At 41.2% G+C, this 19360-nt stretch overlaps 3 protein-coding genes across 4 annotated transcripts; 1 reads left to right on the forward strand and 2 right to left on the reverse strand.

The window, feature by feature from the left end:
- Positions 1 to 871: 871 nt before the first annotated feature.
- On the reverse strand, positions 872 to 3980 carry LOC9267634 (uncharacterized). 2 transcript variants are annotated; one of them, XM_015786166.3, is made up of 5 exons: positions 2614 to 3980; positions 2278 to 2450; positions 1340 to 1750; positions 1209 to 1253; positions 872 to 1106 (listed from the first exon to the last, which is right to left on the reverse strand). In XM_015786166.3, the coding sequence occupies exons 1-4, from the start codon at positions 3791 to 3793 to the stop codon at positions 1230 to 1232; spliced, it is 1788 nt and encodes a 595-aa protein (XP_015641652.1). In that variant the 5' UTR covers positions 3794 to 3980; the 3' UTR covers positions 872 to 1106; positions 1209 to 1229. The 2 variants fall into 2 exon arrangements, with proteins under 2 accessions (XP_015641652.1, XP_015641651.1); XM_015786165.3 differs by having other exon boundaries at positions 1194 to 1253.
- A 3567-nt stretch (positions 3981 to 7547) lies between these two features.
- LOC4340846 (trigger factor-like protein TIG, Chloroplastic) lies at positions 7548 to 12628 on the forward strand. Its single transcript, XM_015785657.3, has 13 exons — positions 7548 to 7911; positions 8103 to 8186; positions 8631 to 8759; positions 9147 to 9235; positions 9374 to 9557; positions 10199 to 10289; positions 10601 to 10755; positions 10975 to 11067; positions 11258 to 11350; positions 11500 to 11580; positions 11652 to 11801; positions 11919 to 12014; positions 12274 to 12628. Exons 1-13 carry the CDS (start codon positions 7621 to 7623, stop codon positions 12349 to 12351), a joined length of 1614 nt encoding a protein of 537 aa, XP_015641143.1. The 5' UTR covers positions 7548 to 7620; the 3' UTR covers positions 12352 to 12628.
- Positions 12629 to 14770: 2142 nt separating this feature from the next.
- On the reverse strand, positions 14771 to 18456 carry LOC4340847 (protein-tyrosine-phosphatase IBR5). Its single transcript, XM_015788968.3, has 5 exons — positions 18018 to 18456; positions 16439 to 16538; positions 16146 to 16203; positions 15951 to 16057; positions 14771 to 15437 (listed from the first exon to the last, which is right to left on the reverse strand). The coding sequence occupies exons 1-5, from the start codon at positions 18282 to 18284 to the stop codon at positions 15124 to 15126; spliced, it is 846 nt and encodes a 281-aa protein (XP_015644454.1). The 5' UTR covers positions 18285 to 18456; the 3' UTR covers positions 14771 to 15123.
- Between the last annotated feature and the right edge of the window lie 904 nt (positions 18457 to 19360).

The raw sequence follows: 19360 nt of genomic DNA on the forward strand, positions 1-19360 counted from the left end.
CTGCATTTACCTGTAGCAACGCACAGGTATATTTGCTAGTAAGAATTAAACAAATTCGGTGTTCAGGTGCTCCACCCTCTGTCCGGCCGCTATCCTCTTACCATTAAGGTTACCAGTGCTGCAACCAAACACCACCATATATACATAGATCTCCGTTTCCTTTCCAGTTTGCGTATATACATAGGACCAAAAGAGAAATAGAAAGGGAACCATGACGATCCATCCTTAGTTGAGTAAAATGATTCATCCTCAGAGAGATAATATTTCTATGCCGTGCTATTGTTAGAAAGCTTCAGACTGGTAACATTGCAATGTTGGAAAGGCTTGGATGGTAAAGGTACTAGGGCGGCACTACGCCGTCCCAGCGCCGGTGGTGGACGCCGCCGCGGCCGCCCATGTCGCTCTCACCGGAGAGCACGAAGACGCGCGCCCAGAACGGAAGACTGCAGATGGGGAAAATCGCACCTCCATACCCAGCAAAAGAAGAAACCACAAACACACCCCAAAAACAGAATTTTGTCTTCTTCACATTCAATTTTCAACAATAGCAAGGACCTAAACAAAAAGTCACAAAGGCACAGAATGCATAACCGATAGACCGATCTGAAATAACAGAAGAAACAAGTAGATCAAAACAAAAAATGACAGCATGGCACGCGTCACTCAACGCACCAGCCAACCGGAAACAACCGTCACAATGACCGGCAACCACACCCCAAATGAACAAACTAAATACGTAATTAACCGGTATAATCAAGCAGCCAACCGGCGCACCGGCAACGCATAAGCATGCAGATTAGGCCGAGGAGCAGATAACAGTAAACGGAGACGTGTAAAACAACCAGATAGCCAGAAAAAAAATGAAAAATCGGAGAAAAAGGGGATGGTTAGGGGAGTTATTGATTGATGATTTGTAATGTAACAGTATCATTCAATTCTTCAAAAGGGAATGCTACAGAGCACTAAAATGTGATACCGTGGCCCAAAAAACAATATCCAAGTCCTAAAACGAAAAATGGATATCCTTGGTCAGTAAATCTCAACTCCCGTGTCAAAACTTGCTACCTTCACTACGGATATGGATACTTTGTGATCCAGAAACCAACCTAAATCAAGAAAAGACAAGAAAAATAAGATTATAACATAAATAATGAATTTTATGAGCGATGATAATGACCATTATGAAAGCATACCTCCAAAGTATGTACCTCTGAATACTTCCTGGTCATCTATGTCTTTCCACAGCAACAACTCTGTTTTCCATGACATGCTATTAGTTAATATAGCTTTCTAAGAGAGTAAAAACAGTGGCAAAAACTTTGAGAATATAGTAACGTACCAAAACCCAAGAGATGACCTGTCCCGATGTTACTACAACTGCAAGTGCTTCGTAGGTCCTCATCAATTTCCATGCAAACCCTGGGTCAGCCGGAGCTGGAGGGGCAGAGTGGCCAGTCATCTCCAGTGTAGGATCAAGTGCCATTCGATACAGGCAGTACAAGACAAACAGTGAAAAAAGCATGAAGCCTACTCGTGCAACACTCTCTCCACAGCAAGTCTGCCACTTGTTTGAGCCAAAAAGAGCACAAGGCAGAGCAATGCAGCAGCAACCCACTACAATGCTAAATGCTATCACTATTGTGCTGAGATACTCATAGGGGAGCCAAGGTAGGAATGGGAACAGAAGGGAAAGTCCAGATATCAGTACGGCAAGAATCACGATCTGGACCTTATCCCAGCGAGAGTCGTCCTACAAGAATTATAAAGAGTTACTGAGCAAAATTGAATTAGCATGGGTAACTCCGTGCTAATCATTTAAATCACTTATCCACCCTAAGCAGCCCACAATTAAAGGTGGGGAAAAAAGAGTACTCCAACTTACCACCAAGGAGGTAAAAGTGGTGGATTAATCTGAACCATTCATTATTTAGGTGCATGGGGTCAAATTATCAACATGCAAGAGGTTAGCCGGTTGACTTTTCATGTGCAATGTAGAAGGTTCATCTAATTCCCTGCAATTCTAGCTTATGTAAAAGAAAATATATTGCTCAGGACCATGTTACACGCACAAAACATTCTGGAAGTTGATGGTCCTATGTGCTATGGGATTTACATTTCAAGCATTCATTTTGAATCATATGGGACAATGTATAACTATGCTATAAGCATGCATACTGATATTAGATATATTTTTTTATAGAAACACGATTTCATGGATAATGCAGAAATTTCTTCATAAAAGAGAAATTCAAAAGTCTTGGAAAAAATTTGTAATACCTTCTTTTCCTCGGGTGCCAAAAGTGATTTGTGCAATCCTTGCACTGATTCCTCTCGCATCTCAATCATCTTTTCACGTCTCTTTAAAGCATGTTCTTGACGCCGTAGCTGAGCAGCCTTCAGGTGGAGGTTACCTAAGTCACTAGCGTGCTGTGCTGACAGTTCTATTGAACCTTCAAAAAATAACCAAACTTAGTAAGGTACACCCTGTTTTATTCTGTGGTACATATATATGGTATAGGAACATTTCTAGCTTCTAATGTCATTCAACGTACAGTGATACAGGCTTGGAAGAATTATGTCTAATTTTTGCATATGGTATAGGAACATTTCTACCTGCGTGAAGTGACGGAGGTAGCTTCCAAAGCTGTACTTGGTGCCAAGAGAGTGGCTGCAGCGAGCGGGAGCGAACAATTGGCTGCAAAAGCTGGTAATGTTCATCGACAAAGTGAATAACCATCTTCTTGTACAGATTGACGCCAAACAGGTGATGCTCCAGAAAGAAGTAAACCAAATCAGGGTTGCTGGGGTGTATGCCTGCAAGGATTGGGACCTGGTTGGGCAAACCCGTTGCCTTGTAGGTCTCATTCTCCCAAATGTCCCCAAGAAATGCCATGCAATTGGTCTTCCAATACGACATGCTTCTCGGACCGCAGATCAGCACCCAAACAACAACAGTAGTTGACTCAACTGGAGCATTGTGTACACGGGTTATCTCCACGTAGCGCAATCTCTCTTTGCTAACCCTGACACAGCGATCAGCCTCAATATCACGCTGTGATTTGTTTTGGTCTTCTATCGGGATATGCTCTGGGAGCTGGTGAAACTGCAGAACAGGATGATCACTGAACGGGTTGCAGCTGATGAGACCCCTCCACAGATTAACAAACCAAAGGTTCCCATCGAACGAAATGACATCATCGTTGTGCCACCCCCAGTGCAAATTACTTCGTCCGGGCATATCAGGGCGGATGAGACGACTCACTGCCCAAGCGGGAGTTCCAGAACGGAAGACAATCAGCTTGGCGAGTTCGGCGCCGGCCTCGATCTGCAACTCAGCGATGGCGTAGTCCTTGCCGCCGGTTCCAGGGGAGGTGAGGAAGCCGACGTTCTTGAGGTTGGAGATGTGGGGCACGGATCCGCCGACTCGCTCCGGGACACGCTCGGCGATTCCGGTGGCCTCGTGGGGGTTGCTGGCCCCGACGGGGAGGAATTCGCGAAGCACGGCGAAGCTACCGGGTGGGTCGTCGTCGAGGTTGAGGCCGCAGGAGGGGCTCGCCGCGGTGTGGACGAGGAGGCCGAAGGGGTCGGCGGCGGCGACGTACGGTAGCTCGTCCGGGTTGCTCGGGAGAGCGTGGAACTTGGCCGGCACGGTGAGCGTCGACAGACGCGGCGGCTCGGCGACGTTGAGGGCGACCTCCCGCGGATCTTCCTCGTCGTCCACGCACGCGACGCGATCGAGTATGACCCACCCCCGCGCCAGCTCCTCCGCCGCAGACGAGCTCCCCTCCTCCATTCCGCACCACCACCGGCACCGGCGGACACCGGCGAGGTGGCGAGACGGAGAGGAAGAGGACGAAGATTGGGAGATGGGAGAGGAAGAGGGGTTTGGGTTTGAGTTTTTTTTTTTTTTTTTTGAGAGGAGTTTCGTTTTTTCTTTTTTGATTGATGATACGGAGAGGAAGATTATTGGGTGCGGCCGTGCAGCGCGCATGCACCACTAGGCGTAGGCGCGCGGTACAGTAGCAATGCAGCGCTCGGTCGGGCTGGACGGACCGAGACCGGTCGGGTCAGCGCGTCTGCGCAGCGGCGTGCAGGCGATGCGTGGAGGGGATGAGATGGGATGCGAGAGTGGGACGTTTGTCGGGCCAGGGCGTGGTAGAAGCAAGCCACGCGTCGCACGGTGGTACACGGTACACGCTGCGTGCAAAAGGGGCGAGACCGCGAGAGTGCGTGGTGGTGGAGACGGAGCAGAGGGCGATGCGATGCGGCCGCCCAGATTAGTCGGAACTTCGGTTTCGAGTGGAGACACGATGGGCCAATTTGGCCTACCAAAATTTGCCCTACCAAAATTTTGGTAGGGTAGCAAAGCAAACACCCCTACTAAAACTCTATCAATGCCATAAATTTGACTTTACCTATGAACTTGTCTCTTATGGGCAAATTTTGGCTTCAATCCAAATAAACATTTTCAATTCTACCCTATCAAAATTTTGGTAGTACCGAAACTTGCCCAAGATTTGGCACTACCAAAATTTTGGTAGGTCATCAATCCAAACATGCCCGATATGTTTTGCCGCAGAGACGACGCCCAAGACCAACTGGGATTGTGGGGATTGTGCCTCGTGGTCGTCTGCCGCACTCGTCCGCCGAACACGGGCGTGTACACCATCTGGCGCACCATAGGCTTTCCTTTGGAGAAATTTACATGTCTGTCGCCCTTAAAAACTGGTTTCGCTGAGGGATTGGCTTAAATGCCACTGACAAGTCTTGGGTATTCGCTAGAATGTCATTTTCATTGTTTCTTGTATTTCTAAATCATTTTACATCCAATTTATTTTATCCCAGACATTTTTACCCCTGCTATCCGTCGTGGAAAAACCAAACTATAGTATGTGGAAAAGCTGAATGGGCAAGAGGAAGAGTAAGAAGAAAAGTAGTGAGAGAATGACATGTGGGCCCTACAGGATGATTCAGCTATATATACCGAGTCAAAGTGCCACATTAGCAAAACCACCCTCTAAAACCGTGAAGGGAGTTAAATTAGACCGGTTTTAGTAGTTGAACGGTCATGATATCCAGTATTGTGATTCAGGGATATAAATTAGATTGGAGCTATAATTTTTAGGGAGTCAAAGTAGACTTACTCTAACGGAAAACAGGAAGTGGGTTATTGGGCCGACAAAAACCAGCACATTAGGCTATGCAGACGCGGCACGGAAAAAGTACATCTAAGGTCCCACATCTTGTCAGTGAGTTACAAAATCATCCCTAAACCCAAAAGCCAGATATATAGCATCTCTTAACTTAAAAAACCAGGTCACAAGTCCCTAGACAGTATTGACTCTGGTTGACCGCGGTTTTATCCGATGTGACAGCTGAGTTAGCGTGAAACCCATGTAGGCCCCACATGTCAGTGAAACACAACTTCTTCACATTTTCCCTCTCTTCCCTCATCCTTTTCTTATTTGACCCTAAGTTTTTTTTTCTCTAGTTCTACGCAGATGGAAATGTTGACAGATCTATGACAGATTTTGGCATATTTTTGGAAAATTTGTTAGAAGTTCAATCATAATTTTGTCAAATCTATGTCTAATTTGTCATTAACCTGTCAAAAATTTTGTCCTATATGTGTCAAAATCTCTACCACATTTTATATATAATAGTAAATGCATAAAAGTAGGGGTAAAACAAATCCTTTTGAAAAGGTAGGTCAAATAAGTAATGATATAAAAGGTAATTTGGCCCTTGTCTAAACACCGTAACTTAACTTTACGGAATCAGGTTATATAGCATCTTCAATTTTAAAAAAAGATGGCTCAAATTTAAAAAAGAGGGTCAAATAGGTAAAGTTGAGAAAAATTGGGTAGCTTTCAAAATAGGTGGTTTGTTTCGAGTAAATTTTGGTTTGGATTTGATGTCATTTTCTCTCGACAGTCAGTTTCTTCTGGCTATGTCATTTACTTCGATGACAGATTTTGACAAGGACAGAGCAGAGTTTACAAGGGTTACAAGGGTTTAACCATTCTCCCTATGAGAGAAAGGAGGCAGACTTCTTTCAATTATGTCCAATAAAGGATAAAAAGATTAAACTTTAGATAGCACTATGTTTTATGGTGAAATTTTTAAAAAGAATCATATGTATTATGACTTGTGAGTTGTGACACATAACCAGATATTATGAAGGTAAGATTTCATAAAACATTGCCTCCATACATATTGAACATACATTTACTTAAAATTTTCATGTTATAAAGTTTATATGAAATTTTCAAGTAACGATTTCTTAATAGATGTGGTTGGTCTAATTATTCCCAATTTTTAATAATATTATTTTAGATATATTTTTTAAAATTTTAATTAAGATTGGAATAAGGTGGATTCTATTAAACCGATTATGAGGCATAAGTCATAACTTTAATTATAAAACTAGTTTACCCCGCGCTTTGCTGCCGGATACATGGATTAATGCATGTTATACATCATAGAAATGGTATATGTTTATGTCTAAATAATGTGAAAATGATTTAGAGATAATGATTTAAAATTCCTTGCATATTGAGTTCTAAAAATATAATAAAATTATAAATGATATGTCATATATGCATGATATTTAAATACTCTGGACAATAATTGCTAGTGAGTGATGATGTGGCATACTTGCATGATTTAAAATACTCTACATAATAATTGCTAGTGGGTGATGATATGACACATTTGCATGTTAAGCTTTAGTAGTTAGTGAGCATCAATTTTGTTTTATAGTAGAATAAATTTCACAAAACCCCAGGTATTGGGGTATCCGTTATATAAAACCCCGGTAATTGTGATTTGTTTCACGAAACCCCATGTTTTGAACCAAAATGTTTCAGGAAACCTCATATGTAAAATACTCATATCCCTATTTTATTATTATATAAGATTATTTTCTAATCAATTTACATTAGTTGGCTATAAAAGGACATATTCTCCTCGTCTACTTCATTTTTTCTCAATTTTGCGCTGGAAAAGCTTAACATAATACCTACTGATTATAATATAATAATAGGTTAAATATACACATATGTGATCAAAACATGATTATCAACGCTTGTTAAAAAGCAACTAACATTACATATGTACTTAAAAAGTATATTATATATTATTTTACAATTATTATAGATAAATATATTAGTCAAATAAACGATGTAAGTTTGTACTTAGGGTTACGTGGAACATTTTACTCTAAAACCTGGGGTTTCATGAAACAAATTGCAAGACCCGGGGTTTTTGTGCTACAGAAGCCCAAAAACGGGGTTTTGTGAAATTTACTCTAGTAAGATAGGATACGTGGTTTTCTACTGCTTAAACTATATAAAATGTGTTTTTATATGCTATAAATTTAATTAAGATTTAAATAAAATGGGTTCTAGGAAACTTGTTATGTACTTGTGTGCAACAAAAGCCATAGGTCCGTGGTTTTCTTAAATTTACTTAAAGAAGAAAAAAAAAACTCGAGCAGAGTCTCTTCTTTCACTCGCTTATCTCCCCTTCCAAATCCTAATCCGCTCGCCTCTCGTCTTCTCCCCCACAAAACCCACACACTCGCGCTTGGCTCATCGGCTGCCTCCGCGAGCCGCGGCCATGGAGCTCGCCACCGCCACCGCCGCCGCCGCCGCCTCCTCCACCACCCGTGCTCACCGACCCCGCAGCTCCAGGCTCGCAGTCCCGACGAGGGACAGCTGCTCCCTCCTCCCCTCCTCTTCCTCCCGCCAGTTCGCCGCGCTCTCCACGTCGGCGGCCTCCACCGCCTCGCGGTCACGGGCGCAGAGGCGGCGGCTCCCCGTCGCCTCGGCCGCCGTCGAGCTCCGGGAGGCCTCGTCGCAGGGCGGAGACTCCGTCCGCGTCACCGAGACGCTGCAGCCCGGCTCCAGTGTTAGCTCCTCCTCCTCCCCTAGGCTCTCTCCTCCTCGTCTCTCGAATCGATCGCAATCGCTTGTGTGAAATTGGAGAGCGGGAGTGATTCGCTCGCTTATGAATTCCCTTTTGTCTCTATCTTGGTAGGTGTGAGACTTACGAATTTGTGCTTGATTTCTTATGGGTTTGGTTTGTGCTGGTTTTTACAGGTCAAGTTCAGTGTGGAGGTGCCTCCTTCCATATGCCAGCAATGCTATGAAACTACTCTACAAGAGTACGCAAAGCGCTTCAAGGTACCATTTCTGTGGTAGCACATAGACCAAATGAAACATATGCGTACATCATGGGAACAATGTTGATTGATTGCATAATTTGAAAAGACTGGGCGGCTCGCCCAGAGATTAGTCTCTTCTTTATGGTTAATGGGTATATATGTTTTGTAACTACATAGGAGTTGCCAAGCTGATAACTTGTGCTGCATACCACTGATAGTCTTTTTTGCAAGGAAGACGTGCGGTTGCTCAGAAATGAGCTCTGGTCTTTTGTGTGTAATTGAGATCGACTACATTTTGAAATTGGAAACTCTCGACACAGCTAGCATGTTTGAGCTTTCTGCATGTAACATCAATATTTCATGATAAATTTATTTGCTATGTTTTCTAAGCAGGATGATGTTCGCAACGAACATAGTATATTCTAAACAATATGCTAATATCCCTCCTATCTCTTCTTGTCAGATTCCTGGATTTCGTCCCGGGAAAGTAGTTCCAGAGAACGTACTTATAAACTATGTAGGACCAAAACACGTACAGGATGCTACAGTTGAAGCTATCTTGAGGCATACACTTCCTCAAGCATTGTCCTCGGTATGAATTTTCCTGAGTTCTGTTCTAAAAAGCACTACTCCAATGCACTTGTCTGAATTTTTTCTTCGGGCCATTCATAAAAAGCAAAATGTAGTTACGATTACCTGTATTTTCAGAGTGATAGCGAAGTGCCGATATGATTAATACTGATATGCTATGTGCATCATTCATGTCAACAAACCAAAAACTCACCAGCCTTTGGCGTCATCTAATATTTGGGGCAGAAATGCTATGAACTTTGTTGCACAACAGATAACTTATCTCCCTAATGGTCCAACCTCTCCCTGAATCATGATATGCCTTGCTCCATCTCAAAAGATACTACATGTTATGTTGTACACACTATTACATCCTATTCGGTTGATACCTACCTTTCTTTTGTTTCAGGTAGAGGACAGGGCATTAGAAGATTCTGTACGCATTCTAACAAAGTTTGAAGATATGGCAAATTCATTCTCTCTTGATAATGTGTTTAGGTACATAGTTACTACTATCTATTCTAGATTCCTGTTTTTATTTGTCTAACTTGTAAATTTTTGTTTTGTGTACGATTTAGTGATTACTGTAATGTGCCTTTGAGTTCGTTTCTCTTTGTTTCACCAAATTTTACTCAGATATGATGTTTCTGTGGATGTTGCCCCTGAAGTGAGATGGTTATCTGAAGATAAATATAAGAACCTCAAAGTGGTCGTTGAAATAGATGAAATTGTTGATGCTGAAAAGGCAGCTGAGATAGAACTTAAACGTCGTCATAAAGCTCTAGGATTACTCCGAATAGTTGCTGACAGAGGACTGCAGGTAAAATATTTTGGTTTCTCTCTAGTATGTTATAAATGAACTATGCCTTTAGTATTAATTACTCAGAGTATGATTTTCCATTTTCAAATAAATTCTAGATGACAAAGTTTACAGAAAACTGGCCAATAAAGCTAACTATTATTTTACTCCCACTTATTCATGTTTCCACTGTATGTTATTTCCTGAGTCTTATGATGTCCATAATCTTCCAAAGTCCGTGTAACATTTGTATGCCCCTATTAATATTGGTTAGTACTGGCAGTACTATTCAGGACCAATATGACCACTGTGATATTTACTTATTTCTATTCACGGGGATATTCCTTTGATAATATCTTGATCTGATGTTGGTGTAAGTCACACATCCTTTTCTTGTTAGCATAATCTATCTGTTCATACAGAAAAAAGGGGTTCTAAATCTCCAAGTTTGTCATGTACATGATGCAACTGTATAGTCCAGGATTTTACCATGTTATACATTTCCTTTTACTTTCAGACGTTCTCTTAAAAATGTTGAGAAGTCTTGTATTCAAAATATGAATGAAGGGTTATCTGTATTTGACATGTTAATTTAAAACTAGTTTCATGGTTTTTGTTGGTAATATTATTATGCCATGACATCTATTTCTGGACTTATGTAGGTAGGTGATCTGGTGGTACTAGATATATTTGCAGAAAGTATTACCAGTGATGGCTCTAAAGGTGAAAAAATTCCATCAGCTGAGAGTAAAGGTTTGTCAATTATTCACACACATGTTTTATAAGATTTTCCAAAACTTCACTTTTTGGTGCATTATGACTAGTCAGCAAAGTGATATGCTAATGCTATATGTCAAAAGTGTGTGTCCTATAGTAATGCCTTGATGCTGCACTTGTTTGCAGCTAATTTGAGTAGCGGTGTGGCATTAATTCCACATGCCTGGATTTATCTTTTGTACCGATAGTGTGTGCACAGCGGCTTCCATTTCCTGTTGTTTGGAAACCACGGTGATATATTTCTCTTTTGTGTTGTCACACTCATACATATTTACTATGATTTACAGGTTTCCACTTGGACACTGAGGAAAACAATAACCTTGTTCCTGGTTTTCTTGGTTCGTTAATTGGTATTCGTCCTGGTGAGACTAGATCATTTCCTCTTCAATTCCCTGAGTCCTTTGAACAAGAAAGTCTGCAAGGTGTCCGTGCTCAATTTACTGTGAGTGCAACTAGACTTCCCAAGGATCACATTTATAAATATATTGTGCCTATATCACACCACATCAGTATCATTTTCATATGCCAAATCTAGGCATGTTTATTTGTTTTCTGAGTATGAAATGTTTAATCGCTCTCCACAGTGACAGATTTGTGTCCCAGACTTTCAGTCTAAGGCTATTACCATGATTTTCATTCCCATCCTTCACTAATTCTGTAGGTTGTGTGCAAAGAGCTCTTCTACAGAGAGTTGCCAGAATTGGATGACTCACTTGCTGGAAAGCTCCTTCCAGGCTGCACTACCATGGATCAGGTTCTACCCTATTGCAGTAGTGTTTCTTACCAGTTGTGCTATTCACTGAAACCCTCATTGTGGGATGTGTGCTAGTTGACCTGCATCTTTGCATGTTACTACCGTGTGCTATTCCTTGTTCTTTGTTGAGTTTATAAAATATTAGCTTTAAAGTGCGTTCAATAACAATTATCCCTCCTGACCATTACAGGTTCGAGAACGCATTTTGCAAAGATGTAAAGAAGTGGAGAAAACAGCAATAGAACAAGCAACAGATAATGCAATCCTTGATCAGCTTGGAAAGGTAGTCTTCTTACTCCTAAATAAGGCCTTAAGTTATGAAGTCCTGACTTAGGGGATCATTGTACATCATGCTTCTTTCTGTTGTCAATTTTTTTGCACCTTCTCCAACATCCTGTAGTCTTGCTCTAAATTTTCACTTGGTTTGTATAGTTAGTTGAAGTTGATGTTCCACGAGCCTTATTTCAAGAACAAGGCCAGCAGTTGTATGGAGCCAAACTTCTACAACTCCAGGTACTGGATAATAGTCTAACTACTACCTATCTTTTCTTCCTTTCTCAATGTAAATTTATTAATTCCTGCAGGCAGAAAGGAAGCTAGATAAAGACCAGCTGGCATCCCTTTCAAGCCAAAAGTCAGTTCAGGAATACCTAGAAAGTGAGAGAGAAAATATTAATAGAATCATTAAACAAATGTTGGCTGTTGGTGAAATATTCAAGGCTGAAAATCTGCAGGTAACAATATATACACATGATTTGTGCCTGTGATTCCCGATATAATCATGGAACCTCTCTGCTTTATATTTCGTTTCAAACATTTTTATCCATGTATAACAACGTATAGTTCTGCAGTTTTCGACCGAGCAACTGGTAAAGGAAGTTGAGAACTCTATAGAAGAGTTCAAACACTATAATCAAGACTATGATGAGGGGAGCATCAAGCAGCAGGTTTTTAACTGCTTCATCTGATATTTCCAATTCTGAATACCTTCAGTTAACTGAGTGTGGGAATCTTCTCTTGATCATGTTGTGACAACCTTTTGAGCTACTAAAATATACCCACTAATTGATAACCATTAATGTGCCTAATATTTATAAGCATAATACCATGCTAAATAAATTATCTGTCCTGCGATGTTGCTTCCACAACTTGAAATCCTTGGTATTAATATGTAACTATGTCTCGTATGGGGGTTGAACCATGCAGGTTCAGGATGTTCTAGAGGCAGCGAAGGTGCTCGAATGGCTCAAGGAGAACTGCATTATTGAGTACATTAGACCATGAATCTAGTGTCAAAGACAGCTGGTGTGAAAATTTTGCTGAGTTACTTTGGTTCTACTCGTACAGATAAAATGAAGCCTTGTGCCAACTCATTGCCTACCGATGGAATGTAAAGTTTGCTTTTTATTTATAGCACAATAAAGAGATATGGTTCACAAATAGATTGCAAATTTCTTTCAAATTCTTTGTATTATATGTCTATAATTGAACATGGTACAGATAATTGTCCCAAAAAGTTGATAATAAGGAATGAATGATGCGTTGTGCTACTTTTTTTTTAGGGAAATGCGTTGTGCTACTTCATTGCTGCTTAAGCTCCATTTTGCATAGCTTCAGTTTTCCCCATTTGGGAACGTATGTCATGCTGTGGCAGGTTTCATTTCACTTTTGTCTTTCAAGTGGAAGTACTTGTTCGATTAATCCCCTTGAGAAAGAGGTTGGAGGCTCCAAATATTTCCCTCAATTCCCTTGTAACAGAGTAACAGAAAACACCAGGCCTTGCACCCATGACCCCTCTGAGGTTTGCTGTATGAGGAACTTGGGATCGCTCAACAGTCTAGCTGACCTTTGAGGCTCAATGGGATGTTTTTCGAATTTCTGTCCTTGGCAATTTCCTTTCAAGATCTGCACGCACGTCGGATTCATGTCAAAATGTGTTAAATTAGACAAGGCAAGGCCAGGTGAGTAGCAGCGAAAAAAGGGGGAAGAACTCAGTAGTGAACATGGTTGTCACTGTTAGACACGTAGAAACATCTATCTCCTTGTTAGGTCATCCCCTCATTCTCTCGCGATTCTCTTTCAAATCGGTTGTGAAGATAAGGAAAATCTCGTGCCTAATGTACACGTGTCCCGTGATTGATGAATTATCGTGTTGAACCTATTCCGCTTTCAGTCACTTCTCGTTTGCTCGGATTTTTGAAAATGTGCAGTAGGCAAGCTAGGACTCGCTTAGGCCGCCTGGCGCCTGCTTATTGATTTGTAGCCACGCACTCACCAGGACGACACCGATGCAAAGTCGAGTGAGCGGAGAGTACTGGCGAAGGAGATCCCAACGGCCTAGCCTATTTTTTTTCTTCAATTTCAAACTTCAACTTTCTCGTTTTCCGTTAACTCGCTTTTTAAATTATTAATGGTGTGTTTTTTTAAAAAGTTTTTACATAAAAGTTGTTTAGAAAAGCTAAATAAATTCAATTTTTAAGTTTATAGTAGTTAATAGTTAATTAATTATGTGATAGTGAATTTTGGATGGAAGGAAGCGTCGGCTCATCACCCCCATGTGCCCACGAGTAGTCGAGCACACGCCGAAGTGATCTATCACAGTTGTGCCATCCAGCAGAGCCTCCTCGCGTCGGCGTCGTCCTCCAGTGCGTCCAGCGCGCACGCTCGGCGTCGAGGCCATGGATGCAACAGGTAATTTGGTTGGAATCTGTACTGTGAAATTTTGCGCAAAATCCGAGCAAATTAATGAGCAGGAAGTGACGACCGCGTTCAGCTGTGAGTTCTCTTCCCCTGCTTTCCGCTGCTGCTGCTCGACGTCGCCATGTCTTCCCTAATTCAGCACATTCTGATTGCATCCGAAGTGCGTGAAGATCTTGAAAGGAAACTGCCTTGTACAGAAGTTCGAAGAACATGTCCCACACAGCAAACATGTATCAAATTCAAATTCTGAACTTCTGATCGCCGAATAGATGTGCAACATGCACTGCTTACTACGGATGTAAACAGCGCGGATACAGACGGATAGTCCTCTGTACCATGTTTTCATATCTTTTGCCGGATACAAAAATAAATACGAATAGCTCAGATACAGAAACAAATACGAATAAGGATCAAATGCTATTGGACACGAATACAGAATCAATTTTTTTTCTCAGATCACACAAACCACCTCGATTTCTAATACAAACAAATATCATCATATATAATTAGCTCGTTTTATATAAATATAATATAATTCATAAAAACATTAAAAAGTTTAAATAATACTAATAGTGTAGACTACTATTAAGAGATGGGCTACAATTAAAATAGGTCATAGAGTTATAAAGAAATGAGGTATGTTTCTTGGCTTCAGAGGATATCCGTATCAGTCGGAAATCCTAACACCATATTCTTTTTCGTATCCTGGAGAAAATATTTATATTTTTCATATCCTGGAGAAAATATTTATATTTGTATCCGTATCCAAACTATCCGCTCAAAAAGTATCCGTATTTGTTTTTCTCCTGAGCTGATGGAAATTATCCGCTGTGTACATCCCTACTGCTGACTATTCTGTCCAGCGTGCACTGTTTTATTCAGCTTTTGGTTCGGGTATCAGGGGTGAAATAATCGAACCATTTCAATGCAAATAACATCGACTTGGCAAGAAAGTTTCACTGTAAGCAAGGGACTCAAGCTAGTATATCAACAACTGCCAAGATACAAACAAACAAACCATGTGTGTATTTTCCAGATTTCTCAGTTCATCTTGCAGCCGTGGGAGTAATATTTCTGGGTGTTACAGCATTCTTGACGACTACATTTCTACGTTTCAACAAAAACACATGCATAGCTTTTACTTGAGCTTTCCAGCGTAATTTCAGTTAACTTGAATTACACTTGAAAAGTTCGATGAAAAAGCACATACATGTTTGTTAAAACGCAGAACTGCAATGGTCAAAACGCTTGAAATCCTTGTACAAAAAATGCAACTTTCCTTCTCAGAAATCTAAAACATCCCGAGAAATCTGACTAAATTCGGAGTTGATTCCTTTTGTATCAATGCAAAACATACTAGGAGCTGTCCATCATGCTATCGCCCCCAGATGAGTTGACAACACCAAAGCTATTGTTATCTGGGAGCTTCACTTCAGTAGTTCTTTCAGCCCCAAATGTGAAATTGCTAGGGATGTTGTGTGGGCTTACACGCTCAAAGATGGATGCTGGAGCCTGCTGGTTAAAGATAGGCACCTGGATGTCTCCTGACGGTTTTGGGAAACCAAATCCAAGTGAAGGGAACGCATCTGTTGGAACAAAAGCCTGAGCTGGAATGCCAACAGTGGAATTGAAAAGCTTCTGTTCATATTCGATCAGTTGCCGCTGCGCCGCTGTAGAAAACAATGATCAATATTGTAAGATTATCATGGTGCACTCTGGTAGCATTATGCCCATTTATATGCTAGAGCAAGGTATAAAAGCAGTCTGAATTATAAAATGCATGTATTTTTGTATCTCAATGTATGCTAGCTGAACTACTCAGTTGTTTCCTTACCATGCCATTAACAAGAAAACTGATGAGAAATGGTAACGCTAACTTGGTGTACCACATCTTCTAAATATGAACAATCCAGGATACACTTTGCCTTGAGTTCCCTCTTGACAGCATACCATGAAAAGTTCATGTTACATCTTACCAAGTAACTGTAAATTGTTATTTCCATCTAGGGTGTACAGATTTCACTTTTCTTCAAATGCGGGAATTGGATTGGCAGAAGATTCTTAAATGCGACATATTTCAGTTTACACTAAAAACATGTGTGATTTAGTCTCTATTTCTCGCCTAGTTTTTTAAGTGCATCATCTTGAAAATAAGTAAATATTTTGTAGAGGTATAAAGGTACCATCAGCCAATTGCACTTGTGGTCTTCTTTCTTTCACCCATTGGAAACACTGGGAAAGTCTCCAGCCTTTGGTCTTCATCAAGAAGGCTATCACAAATGCTGCTGATCTGGTAATTGTGTTTCAGTAGCATTAGATATATTGGATGCAGAAACATGAAAAAATCTGCCAACGAGAATTCAAGTATACGTACACACCTACTTTTCCCTGACATGCAATGGACTAGAACACGTGCTTTATCTCTTTCGCACTGTTCTGAAGTTGAAAATAACAAACTGATTAGATATAGAAAGGTCATACTGACTGAATGCTAAACCTATTATAATATTTTGGAACATTCAGAGCGAAGAATGTTATGCTAAGACATAATGGATGACTGCAAGCAACAATGACAGTCTGGCATAGATCATAGAATAACTAGAAAAACAGTACAGCATAACTCAAATCTATTTGCTGCAGGCAAAAAGACTGGAAGCACAAGCATCAATACCTAAAAATTGGATTGCATCATCAAACTGCAAAGTCTTCTCGTCTTGAAGGCAGTGGTACGTGAACGAATTTCGGTAAAGGTTTTGGCATAAGGGTACAGTCTGCCAAGCAAGAACTATGTAAGATATCATTTTACTTTCAAATAGAACAAGAACATTTGCAAAGTTGCAGAGTACATGTCTAAACAATAAAGCTGATAATCCTGTCAGATATTGGCTAGCTAACCATTGTTCCTAGTTGCCATCAACTAACTGGTACTTGCAATAGCAAGCTTCATCTCAGAGGATTGGTCTATTCCCAAATGACACAAAATTAGTCATACAAGGAAGGATCAAATTAGAGATGAGGGTGTACGTGGTAGCGTAGGGGTGGCACCAATTGAAGAGAAGCGTGTCCAATATTGCTTGAGGTGGTTTGGGCATATGCAACAGTAGCAACTGATGCATTGCGGAATCTTAAGTAGTGTTAGAGATAAAAGAAGAAGCAGTGTTGGAGTTTGGACAAAAGAGTTTGGAATTGGCCAAACCTGACACCCCCCCCCCCCCTTCTCCCTTCTTTTTTTGCCCTTGATATCAATAAATGAATACCTAAGGAACCAACAGCATAGAGCATACACTACATGAAGGAACCAACAGCATACACTACATGTTAACCAACAAAAGTAGTTTTATGTTCTCTTAACATAATACTTTGTATGGTCAAAGCTTAATTATCTAATGTTACTATTCCATTTCTATAGTTGGTCTCTTCATTTTAGATAAAGCTACGGCAATGATAGGATAAGGCAGTAAAAGAGATTTCAAAGCATATAATGTGCCGAAAGGTTTGGCTTTGGAAAGGTGTGTGTGGAAGTTGGTGATCCTAACTCAATGCAACCCTCCTGAAAATAGACCCAAATTGTTCGTAGCAATTGAACTGATGTAATGTAAGATATTGTAACGTATTCTTTTCCGAAGGGATTGCATATTGATCCCTCTCTAAAAGGTTCTTTAAAATAGCGCAAATAAGAGTGTAGTTACTTAGAGCGAGATATACTTATGCATGTATCATAATGACTGATTCCCTAAATTTATTATCCTCTTGGAATATCCCTTTTAGGATGGAAATTCATACTTCTGCAAATGCTTGAAAGACTCCAATCCAGCTATCACCTTAACTAACCTCAAGCAACATTGCCGCTCATCACCCTCAACAATCAGTACAGCTACAACAGGATGACGAAACTACAAACTGGAAGTCAGGTACACTCCGATGTCCCATATCAAGATAATTCCAAAAGAACAATCTTACAATTACGTAGCAAAAAAAAAAAAAAAAAAAAGATGCTTCGCTGATAGGATAGGTGATTAACGAGATGCTAGCAAACCCTATAGCAATCGATCGATCCACCCATTGGCATGCATGCAAACCAATTAAAACGTTCTTACCACACAAACCAAAACGGGCAAGCAAGAATCCACCTCAGCATCGAACCCTAGAGGCCAAGCCAGCCCGTCCCCCCGCGCATCAACGAACCCTAACCAAATCGACCATGCGAAGACGCCAAGAGATCAAAGCAATCGCAAGACGAGGCGGCGTACATTGAGGATGTGGGAGATGCCGATGGTCTTGAGCAGCTCGGAGCGGGAGGCGTTGTCGTAGCTGCCGAGGAAGAGGAAGTCCTTGAGGATCTCCGACGGGAACGCCGAGTCCTGCCTCGGCGCCGCCGCCTGCGCCGCCCCCGCCGCCGCCTGAGCCCCCGCCGACGCCGGCGGGCGGTGGCCGCACACCCCGCACACCTCCCCGAGCTCGTACTTGTGGTAGTGCCCGCAGATCCCGCACGGGTTCTCCCGCTCCCGCTTCCTCATGATCGCCTCCCTTCCGGCGGCTCGAACCGGATCGCCGGCGAGCGGCGGGATCGGATTGGCCCCGCGGCGACGGCGAGCGATCGAATCGGAGAAGGGGATGGCTATGGCTGGCTGGAGGTGGAGCTCGCTGGAAGGAAGAGAGGAGGAGGTGTTTTTCTTTTTTTTTTCTTTCTTTTTTTTTTTGTCTTTTCGTTTATATGGGTTTTTTTTTCTCGTTCTGACAAACGATTTTGTTTTTTTATTAAGATTTTTTTTTTTTGGTTGCTAGATCGGATCGGTCATCGGGACGGGGTGAGGCGGGCGGGAGTGAGTGACACGGAGGCGGGTCAAAGCGGGACTCCATGGACGGACGGATCGGTGGCTGGTCGGGGGATGGACGGTTGGGATTTCGTCGGGGGTTGTCCGTAGGTGGGTTGATTTTAGCCCGCTGTTTGAGTGGATGGAGACGGTTGACGTATGTATGCAGGAGATGATTCTAATCACCGGTGGACGTTCATCTATTTATTACCGTTAATTAAATAATTATAAAATAAATTGATTAGAGGAAGATAAATTAATATGTAATATATCACTCCACGAGCATATAAGTTTAAATTCAAATTCTATAGGTTGTAACAACAATAATAAACTTAATTGCGATTATATGTATACTAATTTGAGTTAATTTTTTTTTACAATTTGTAAAAGTTAATTTTTAACTTGTCTGTTTGCGAAGTTAATATATATCTTGTTAATTTTTCTAAAATAATTATAAATATTTAGATAACATGTACTTCCTCCATTTCATATTATAAAACATTCTAGCATTGTCTATATTTTTATACGTGTTAATGAATCTAGACATATATAATGCTAGAAAGTCCTATAATATGAAACTAATATGAAACAGGCAGGGCCGTCCATGGGGCAGTGCGGACGGTGCGACCGTACTGGGCCTTCAAAAATTAGGGGCCTCCAAAATATGTATACATGGTATCAAGCCTAATAGGCTTAGAGAAAAGACAGAATACCAATTGGCGATCGAGACTGCTTGATTGTATTTTAAATTTATTAGTGTGAAATTCGTTAATGACAAT

This window comes from Oryza sativa, chromosome 6 (assembly GCF_034140825.1).
Source record: "Oryza sativa Japonica Group chromosome 6, ASM3414082v1".
Taxonomy (NCBI): domain Eukaryota; kingdom Viridiplantae; phylum Streptophyta; class Magnoliopsida; order Poales; family Poaceae; genus Oryza; species Oryza sativa.